The 10,816-nt window shown below is 37.8% G+C and overlaps 1 protein-coding gene across 1 annotated transcript; it reads right to left on the bottom strand.

The window, feature by feature from the left end:
• Positions 1 to 5,527: 5,527 nt before the first annotated feature.
• On the bottom strand, positions 5,528 to 10,441 carry FGF20 (fibroblast growth factor 20). Its single transcript, XM_010858400.1, has 3 exons — positions 10,390 to 10,441; positions 9,087 to 9,190; positions 5,528 to 6,655 (listed from the first exon to the last, which is right to left on the bottom strand). Exons 1-3 carry the CDS (start codon positions 10,439 to 10,441, stop codon positions 6,410 to 6,412), a joined length of 402 nt encoding a protein of 133 aa, XP_010856702.1. The 3' UTR covers positions 5,528 to 6,409.
• Positions 10,442 to 10,816: the final 375 nt, after the last annotated feature.

Here is a 10,816-nt window from a genome sequence, read left to right as displayed (position 1 = left end):
AATTTTGATTGGGCCCACTGTCTACACAACAATTTCCCTGTGAGCTAAGAGAAAGGGCCATTAGATTTGGAATCACATCCCCCAGTTCACAAGAGAAACGCTGGCAAGTTGCTAAGACTCAGGAGATCAATAGGACAGAAGAATCAGCTAAACTTACGGGCACGGCAGCCATGGCAACAACCTTGGCAAACCCTCTGCACAGATAGCAACAAGCCACTTCACGATCACTGGGAGCCCAGCCAAGAGAGGGAACACTGAGACAAGGACTTCGTAAATCCTGAGGATAAGCTCCCAGCACATGAGAAACAAAGGACACTTTCCAAAGCATCTCCTTTGATTTCTTCTGATCTTTCTTAATTTAAGAACCCTGGCACTAAAGTCTGGAGATCAGGCCCAGTCTCTCAAAGGGAAGGACAAATTGCTCCAAAGTCCTTAACGTCAAGTCCATTAAAACATTAGATCGACCTGGAGAGACTTTAAACTCTGTGACTTATTTTGAACAAAGGATAATATTCAAGAATCTCAGGTACTTTTAGATACAGGATCAAAGATAACATTAATTCTGGAAATTTGAATGCAAGGAGAGAAATTGTTTTGACTATTGAAGGGTAGAGAGGAGAAGTAGCTGAGGCTGCTGAGTTGTGTAATGGCTGGACACAGCGTGTACGCTCAGTTGCTTCAGTCTTGTCCGACTCTTTGCGACCCCATGGACTGTAGCTCATCAGGCTCCTCTCTACATGGAGTTGTCCAGGCAAGAATACTGGAGTGGGTTGCTATATTCTCCTCCAGGGGATATTCCCAACCCAGGGATTGAACCCACATCTGCCTGCGTCTCCTGTGTTGTAGGCAGATCTTTACCCACTGAGCCACCTGGGAAGCCCAGCTGGACACAGGAGGCCAGAAAAGTTTTCCTGGAGTGGTATTTCCTCTCCCTGAGTGTGTAATTGCAAGAGATTCATTAAGTTCTAGGGATGGAAAGAGCTTTCAAAAGGTTAAAGAGTAGGGTCCCCAAAATTGGACCTGCCAAATGAGAACCTCTGGAACAACACTATTGCAAATGTGGAATCATATGGAAGTGCAGTAGGTCTATACCAAATTATATAGGATATTAGAGAAAGTGGGACTATATAGGGTGTTGGAGAAATTGGGACTAATCCCATATACCACTTACCCCTTGTACCCTGGTTTGACTGGTCCAAAATAGAGATGGACATTGAATCAACCTTTTAGTAATCTGTGGTCACTGATGTAGCAAATGCATTCTTTTAGATCCCTGTTCATTTTAATCATCAATATAATTTGCTTCATTTGGCCAAAATTATACCTTTATCATCCTACTATACCATAAATTCTTCAACACTGTTTTATCATCTCATATGGTAAATTTTAAACAGGTGTCTTCATTTTATTCAAATAGAAAATGTATTCATTTTATAGATGGCATACTGGATAACAGTGAGAAATAACTGTATTTGAGGCTCTTCCTTTCCTTATCAGTTTATGACTAAAAATGGTAAAACAATTTAACAGAAAAACTAAATTCAAAGACCATTTGCCAAAGCAGTAACTTTTCTGGGAATGTTGTTGTTTTGAAAAAAATTAATTATGTGCTGAACAGAACACAATGTTTGTCCTTGAAACCCACATCACTAAACAGGATGCTAAGAAAGGTATGGATACTGACACAGTGGGATATGATGCTGCAGTATCGTAACAGATCACATGGCCTCCTGAAAGGCAAGTTTCTTAAAGATTACACAGGCAACTCTCTAACCTCTCATCCTATATAACCCAGACATGACTCTCCAGTGGACTCTCCAGTGATCTGATGGCATGGAATTATTGGCATGCCCCAAGGAAATGACAAATATGTAATGTCTGTCAAATAGTGTTTTCATTTCTGAGTACAGATCAGTTGCCAGCCACTTACTGGTCCATCATTAAAACAGACGGAAAAGGCAATGACACCTCACTCCAGTACTCTTGCCTGGAGAATCCCATGGACGGAGGAGCCTGGTAGGCTGTGGTCCACGGGGTCGCTAAGAGTCGGACACAGCTGAGCAGCTTCACTTTCACTTTTCAATTTCATGCACTGGAGAAGGAAATGGCAACCCACTCCAGTGTTCTTGCCTGGAGAATCCCAGGGGCGGGGGAGCCTGGTGGGCTGCCATCTATGGGGTTGCACAGAGTCGGACACAACTGAAGTGACTTAGCAGCAGCAGCATTAAAACAGAGCAACCCAAAGAGAAAATAGCAAGCCCTTTTGTCACCACCATGAATTCGATTATATCTGATTCCCACACACTCTCCAGGAATGATGGGCAAGTGAGATCTCCACTGTTAAATGGAAGTGGTAGCATCAGAATAAAGTACTGCCCTTCACAGAAGTGTGCTGCTCAACTGGAAGCCATCCCACGGCAAGGGGCCTACACTGCTTCTTCTAAGAAACACTGTTCTTAAAGAGAAGAAGCTTGGTCTCCAAGTATTAGTTATATCTAGTCATGCAGGGCAATGGCTGGGACCTGTGGGGAATACTCAAGTAGGAAAGAGATCAATCTGTTCTATTTTAGCAAGTAGATGTTAATGAAAGTTGATTTACATATGTTCTTTTATCATTACTGCAGGTAAATTTTGCAAATGATAATTAACATTTCAAGCAAGAAAGAATGGAAAATGGAAATTAGTAAATGACTTCTAATAGAACATTTTGGAGCAGGAAATGTATTCTTCCAGTGTTCACTCCAATATTGCTGCCTGGCTCATTCAACGGATAAAGGAGCCTGGTGGACTACAGTCCATGGGGTCACAAAGGGTCAGACATGACTGAGTGACTAGCGAGAGCACACACACACAATAAAACATTTAAAATAAAGAAGCAAGAGGATGACTAATGGGCAAAATTTTCCCCAAGCATCCTGAGAATAAAATTATTTTCAAAATATTAACTTGATAACAAACCAAATTATTCTTATCCTTCCATGTATGAATTAATATGCTCACACTCTACTTCCATTTAGGAATATCAGGTGAAATCAAGTGAAACCTATTAAGATATCAAATAGATCACTTCTTCAAGTAGTGTAAATTCAGTAAATACAAATTGTTTTTCTGACATAGGAAGACATGCCAATATATAAGTAGAATTAGAATGCAAGATATAGTGACTTTTTAGTTATCTGAAGGTTTGTAAAATCATTGCTTCAATCATATTTCATATCCCAAATTTCTACAGGTAGTTACCACCATAAAAAAGTTAAACTTATATTCTTGTTATATCTAAAAAAAGAAGAAATTTTGATTGAGTAAGGATATTCATTGTGGGCCATCTTTGATCAATGGATTCTCTCTAAATTTATAAGACTTCCTCCACAGCTGTAAGTTTAGACACCGGCATTGTTTTAATGATTTGAAATACTTGCATAATGCTTGCTTTGGATCACATGCATTCAATATAGATGTACAGCAGTGAACCAAAATTAGTTTATTACTTTTACTGACAAATAATAATAAATGGGAATTGTTTTATTATGACTATTATGAAAATATTACTGCTAAACCATCATTTTTTACATTTATGAAAGCAATAGATTTTAAGTTATATTGCTGCCTCTTACACTGTATGCACACAAGTGCACACATTACTCCTCCAGCCACACACACACACACATTCCTGTATAGCTTTATTAAAGGTATGTGAGGAACTTCCTACCATCACGCCACACACCACCATTAATGTATTCAAGTCATGAGAGGGTGAACCAATAGGAATAACTCTAGAGAACATTAAAGCAACAGTCAGTCTTGCATTCAAAGCGTGATATGTGGTATAACCATATCGAGCATCAGCTGGGATATTGTTAGAAATACAATTCAGCTCTCCATCCCCTAACCCAGACCTAGTTTAACAGATCTGTCCTTTAACAAAAGGTGTTAACACCTTTAACTCAGGTGTTTTTGCATGTACACTAAAGTTTGAAAAACCCTGGTCTAGGCTAGTGGTTTTTAAAGTATGGGTTTCTGGACCAACTGCATCAATGTTTCCTGGGACCCTGTTTAAAATGCATGTTTTTATGATCCCTTTCAGACACATGCATCAGAAACGGTGGGGTTGGAGCCCAGCAGTCTGTTTTACAAGGCTTCTGTGTTCTAACTGGTGGGAGCTGTTTCCGTGATTATTACCCCATCCCCAGTGATGACTGCCATGTGAGAGGGTGGCAACACTGACAACGGCTGGGTAGGAGCAAATAAAAACTACAGGACTGTATCTGTGTGGTTTTATAAGTTTGTGTGTGCCACTCTCCCAGTTGGTTACTCAGCAGCAGCCACAAAGTTCCTTCTTGCTTAAAGGACTCCAAACTCACTATTTCCTCTTCCATCACGGCTTTTAATCTTCTCTTGAAAGTAATGTAGTGAAAGTGTGAGTCACTCAGTTATATCTGACTGCAATTCCACGGACTGTAACTTGCCAGGCTTCTCTGTCCATGGGATTCTCCAGGCAAGATTACTGGAATGGGTAGCTATTCCCTTCTCCAAGGGATCTTCCTGACCCAGGAATCAAACCCAGGTCTCCTGCACTGCAGGCAGATTCTTTACCATTTGAACCACCAGGGAAGCCCCATCTTAGCCTTATCCTTTAAGAAATGTCAGCTCTTTAGAGAAGCCTCTGACCCATCCTATCTAAACTTATCCTCTCTTTTTTTCTGTCTGAACCTTGTTTTTTTCATAGAGTACATCACAATTCACCATTATTGTGTCAGTTTCCTCTACTAGATGACAAGCTTCATGAAGCAGGACCCACTTCTGTCTTGATTACTGTATTTTCCTTAGTTTTTAACAGTATCTTGCAACCCACTCCAGTACTCTTGCCTGGAAAATTCCATGGACAGAGGAACCTTATAGGCTACAGTCCATGGGGTCGCAAAGAGTTGGACACGACTGAGTGACTCCACTTCCTTCTGTATATAGTAGGCTTAATGACTATTGCAAAATGACAAATTAGGAGATATAATGGAAAAGATGGCACACTCAGATAGGTAGATGGAGCCCTTATTATTAACCGTGGTTCCACTAAGACTCATTCTTTCTATGATCATGTGAAAGTGAAGCTGCTCAGTCGTGCCTGACTCTTTATGACCCCATGGACTGTGGCCTACCAGGCTCCTCCGTCCATGGGATTTTCCAGGCAAGAGTACTGGAGTGGGTTGCCATTTCCTTCTCCAGAGAATCTTCCCAACCCAGGGATCGAGCCTGGGTCTCCCACATTGCAGGCAGATGCTTTACCATCTGAGCCACCAGGGAAGCCCCGTCTATGATCACAGTGAATGAAAAGAAATGAGCTTTGCCACACTAAGTCAAGAAAATAAGTAAGCATAGCTGATTTATAATGTCCAGTAATTTTCAACATTAGAAGTTTGCTAAATACAACATTTTTCTCAGGAACTTAGAATTATGTCACCATAAAAATATGTTATATACGTAGAATAACTTCACCTCAAAAGGAATGACACCAAAACATTAAAATATCAGTGTTTAATTCCCTTTTTGAATGTGTGTTGAATTCAATACAAATTGATACAGAATTTTTCTAGGCCAAAGAAACCAATGTTACATTTCAAAGGCAACTGATTGCAAAAAATATATAATCTGTGCTATACTTCATTTTTTAAAAGAAATTCAGGATCTTATTCTATGCTTAATGTGTAGCAATAACGAAGTCTTCTTGATGGCCAAAGACATCACAAGAAAGGAATGGCACGATAAAGAAATTTTGGTTGTTTTTTTTTTCCTCTTCGTATTATCTTCATATACCAGTAAAAAATATACTCTTTAATAAATAAATATATATAATAAATATTTGCCAACTGAAAATGTATAAATAGGTCCATCCTTTAAAAAAAAAACAGTCCATCTTGCTGTGGCCTGTTTCCTAGTCCATGTTTCACCCTAACTTTTTACATATAATGTCATCACCTGCAAAATCCTAGAAGGTTCTTAGAATTTATATAGCAATAATCTTGGCCAACTATGTCAATCCATCTCTTCAACATGAAGTATCTATGTGTAATGTAACCTTCAAAGTAAACATACTCCAGAGAGGTGAGGCACCAGCAGCAAACTAGGCTGAATTCCCAGGATCACAGTTGAACAGATTTTCAGCTTCAATCTATGAGTGAGGACTGAGCCGTGTACCCGAGGAAACTAAATCCACTTGTAAAAAGAGATCTTGACCTACTTCAAGTGAAAATATTTTTTGTTTCTTGTTCTCAATATTCTTTCCAAAGTCAGTATCCCAGTGGAAAACAGACTCCATAACATTCTGAATGTTGTCCTGGGTTCCTATTTTATGATGAGAACAGAAACAAGAAAGAATAGTTGTAGTTTGGTTCTTCAGTAAAGACACCAACCCCCTTCAACTGTACATAAGTAGGTCCTTGTACAGTTCAGGAACTCTTTCTGGATCCACTGGTCTAGGCAGGAAATGTGTAAATTTCTGATGTCTTTTGGACCTGGCACCATCTCTTGGAGTTCCGTCTTTGTTAAGTGCCACAAAATACCTGCGGCCAGTGTCTCCGTGTTTATATATGTTCGATGAATAGGTATTATACCAGTTCTCTTCAAATTGCTCCCTAAAGATGCATTCAGAAGTCAGTTTCTCCTACAAGAGAGAAGATGGCTACCATTAAAAATGATATTTTTAAGAAAGTTTCCTTAGAAAAATCTCAACTTTTATATTTTTATTTCTTTGTCTATAACTATATCCTTGTCAAAGAAGGAAAAAGGATAAACTGTTTCTGCTTTGTTCTGTTTTAGTTCTCATGTTACCTGGAACTCTTTCTCCCAGGTGACTCCATCCAGCAGTTTATTTAATTCAAAGAACTTTAAGTTGAATGTCAATTTTCAATTTTATTTCCAAATATTGGGTTGGCCAAAAAGTTCATTTTGTTTTTTCCATAAGCTGTTACAGAAAACACAAATGAACTTTTTGACCAACCCAATACTTAATAAATATTCTAAATTTGGCCATGCTTCATTTTATCTCAATTCCCATACCTTAACCACCAAACAGACTTGTAGTTTATCTTGTTCCATCATTAGATGCCAAAGTTCTACACAGCAAATCTCTACTATCATCTTGAAACATTTCAAGATGTTGCTAACATTCAAATTGCTAAATTCAACATTGCTAACATTCAAATTCCTAATTCAAGATCACCACTCCAAATCATATATCCTCCCTTTAGGAGTTAATTATTTAATTATACAATACCCATGATTAACTTGTGTCTGGATATTGCTATTCGGTAAATGCACCAAATGTAGTAAAAGCCTGGTAATTTCTTGTCATTTCAAGATGGACTGCATATTGTCCCAAGACACTGACTGCAGTTGCTTTTTTTTAAATCTGACACATACATGAAGAGGGAAGACTGAAGTGAAAGTGTTAGTCGCTCAGTTGTGTCTGACTCTTTGCAACCCCATGGACTGTAACCCAGCAGGCTCCTGTGTCCATGGAATTCTCCAGGCAAGAACACTGGAGTGGCTATCCATTCTCTTCTCCAGGAGATCTTCCTGGCCCAAGGATGGAGCCCAGGTCTCCTGCATTGCAGGCAGATTCTTTGCCGTCTGAGCCACCACGTGCATGTTTTTCTCTTTCAGTTGTGATTCTACTCTTATGAGATTACAAAATGCATTCTCTGTCTTTCTTCTGAACTGACAGAAAGCCCAGGAAGGGCAAGTTTTACCTTTAAAAGGATAGATATTAAGTGGAATACCATTTACTGAAATATGATAACCCATTTTCCTCAGTGTATATAAAGATTCTAACTGTACATTGTGGTCTCAGTTGAGATTTTAAGAAAAAAGAAAGTACCCAATAGTGTCATCTGATAAACCATAAAAGCTAAATTCTCTTTGGAAATAGCTACAGAAATTGAGACGTTAAGAAGGAATTTCGTGTGAGATGATGGGAGGGAGTGGCACACATTTACACTGTAACAATTTTCTTAAACTTATATCAATTATAAGCAACTGTGAACAAATAAATAATGTTACCAGTGAAAGATAAAGATCTACATCATACTGCAGATTGAACTTTATATTATCCTGTTATTCTAATTCTTGTGTTGTTGATGTTTTGTTGTTTAAAAAAGAAAAGAAAAAAACTTACACTGATGAAATATTAACCTGAAAAGTTTAAAATTTTTAAAGTATTTCCATATTTAAAATATTTATGGTAGACTTACAAATGTGTGCACTTATCCCCAGTGATGAGCTTAAAAACTTCCCAATGCAACTCCAAGAGCACAGCTACTATAATTATGAAGACATCAGATATGGCCCAACTAGTGTGTTGCCATTGTCTATTGTTGTTTACAGTATCCTAAGATTTCATTAAATCATTTCCTATATTGCAAAGGTCAGCAAGTCAGTGATGTATACTTACCTACCTACGAAGGTAGTAATGGGTAGAGAAAATTTATATTAAATGAATGTAAAGAATCTAACAAGGCAAGAAGAAACTGCTCTCATTTTCCTATCTCTAGTCCCAGGATAATGGGCAGAAAGAACTAGTGAACTAAAAGCAATAAAGGTTTAGGGTTTAAGAAGTAGAAGTGAGTTATTAATGCTATGCTACTGCTGTGCTGCTAAATCACTTCAGTCGTGTCCGACTCTGTGCGACCCCAGAGACGGCAGCCCACCAGGCTTCCCCGTCCCTGGGATTCTCCAGGCAAGAACACTGGAGTGGGTTGCCATTTCCTTCTCCAATGCATTAAAGTGAAAAGTGAAAGTGAAGTCGCTCAGTCGTGTCTGACTCTAGCGACCCCATGGACTGCAGCCTACCAGGCTCCTCCGTCCATGGGATTTTCCAGGCAAAAGTACTGGAGTGGGATGCCATTGCCTTCTCCGATTAATGCTATACTACAGTCTAAACAAATGGAAATTTATCAAGATAAAGATTTTTCATTTCTACTTAAGTACGTATATTTATATATTTCTTCTGATATGCATTACTGGTAGCTATTTTACTTAAAAAAATGGATAGTCATTATTTAATGAATTACAGTAATTAAAAAAAAAATACGTACTGATCCATATAGTTCTCCTTTGTCATTCATTCCAAGGTAAAGACCACTGTCCACACCTCTAATACTGACAAGTCCCACTGCCACACTGATGAATTCCAGGATACCTGAATTTATAAACAAAACAATGATTTGCATTTATTAAAGAACATACAACTAATGAAAATCTTCCAAAGAGTAGTAGATCAAATTGCTAAATATAATACTATGTGTGGAAGTCCTTCATAAACTGAAAAGTGCTGTACAATTGTCATTATGATGAAACTCCCATTTTATAGATAAAAAAACTAAAAAAAGAAAAAACCGTTCATTGTGATATAGCGTTAAAGGTATAAAACCTTAAACAAAACTAACCAGGGTTTGAATCCAGTTTAGTAACTTACTGAGTACATAAGTCATTTGTCTTTTTTGAACTTCAATGTCTTCATACATAAAAGAGTGAAATGCTTCCTTACAGGAGAGTGGTAAGGACTAACATTTTTAGGCAACCAATAAATGGAAGCTATTATTACCATAATTAGTATATAATAGAGATGTTCTTGGTTCTCCTTGATTCCACTAATTATAACCATGTCCTGTTAATTGTTTTGCTTTGCTTTTGCTTAGTATGAACTAAGTAACTTTTTTTCTAGCAGCAGCCAATATACTTTATATGGATGCATTAGTATTTAGTAGTTTATAAAGGGCTTCTACTTTTACTTTCCCACCTGGTCCTCAAAAACAACCTCCTAAAATAAGTATGGAAGATATTATTATTCCATTTTACATACAAAGAAACTGAGGTTTGCCTAAAGATAATGATATTTGTAATTAACAGAACAGATACTTGGAGTCATATCTTACGCCCTAATTCAGTGTTTATACTTTGGAACACTGCTTCAAGAAAGTAGTTTCAAAAATTACAGATTATATAATATGCTGTTTCCCATCCCATGATTCTTAAAGATAAATTTTATGGTTCAAAAAGTTAAATGATTTTATAATTCATGAAATGTGATAGCTAAATACCAAGAATTTAACATGCAAATAGATTTCACTTTCAGAAACTTTCCAGAATTGAGCAACTAAACAACAACAAACAGGTAAATTAGTACAAAAAAACTCTCCACTCAACACTATTAATACACTATAGTTAAAAACAACAACAACAAATACAACCCTTAATGCTTCCCTCTGCATCATTCTTTTCCTTGGCACACACTAACCTGTGGACTAGTGTCTTTGTCTTGTTCTTCTCTTTAGACTCTTTGCTGAAAAAGTATATAGCAGACTATGCTTGGAACTGCCTTCCTCAATAGCTTTCTACCTTCACCCCTTCGCCTTGTCTTAAGATCCACGACAGTATAAATGTGTACCATTTAGCCTAACTCTTGCTCTTAAGTCATTTCTTGATTTATTGTACTACAAGTTTCTGTTTGGACACATGATATTACTAAGGCCAAGGGAAAATACAAAATCTGGCTATTTGCTTATATGAAGGGCTCTGTTCTGCCCAGATCCCAATTCATTCACTGGTAGAAACATAGATGCTTAAGCTCTAAACACAGATTCTTAAGAGCTCAAAGGAGCGCTTCCAAACTATTAGGAGATCATGTAGAACATTAGACCTAACAAGGATCTAACAGCAACAATATACTGCCAAATTTCCTGTAAGCGGCTTGCCCAAGGCCGAGAGGAGAAAAGATATATAGTAGGAAGACACAGACCCCAGAGGATAGCCATTATGATAACTG

The sequence above is a fragment of the Bison bison genome, unplaced genomic scaffold, assembly GCF_000754665.1.
Source record: "Bison bison bison isolate TAMUID 2011002044 unplaced genomic scaffold, Bison_UMD1.0 scf7180017864386, whole genome shotgun sequence".
Taxonomy (NCBI): domain Eukaryota; kingdom Metazoa; phylum Chordata; class Mammalia; order Artiodactyla; family Bovidae; genus Bison; species Bison bison.
The sequence above is the reverse complement of the archived record's forward strand: the minus strand, read 5'-3'. Positions and strand labels throughout refer to the sequence as shown.

Bases quoted from the DNA above. Each gene is read 5' to 3' on its own strand.
- FGF20 (XM_010858400.1), bottom strand. From the start codon at position 10,441: ATGGTACACATTTATACTGTCGTGGATCTTAAGACAAGGCGAAGGGGT. The intron at 9,191-10,389 runs GTAGAAAGCTAT...TTATAAATTCAG, and splicing joins GACAAGGCGAAGGGGTGAAG to GTATCCTGGAATTCATCAGT. The intron at 6,656-9,086 runs GTACGTATTTTT...TCTCTCTTGTAG, and splicing joins AAGGAGAACTATATGGATCA to GAGAAACTGACTTCTGAATG.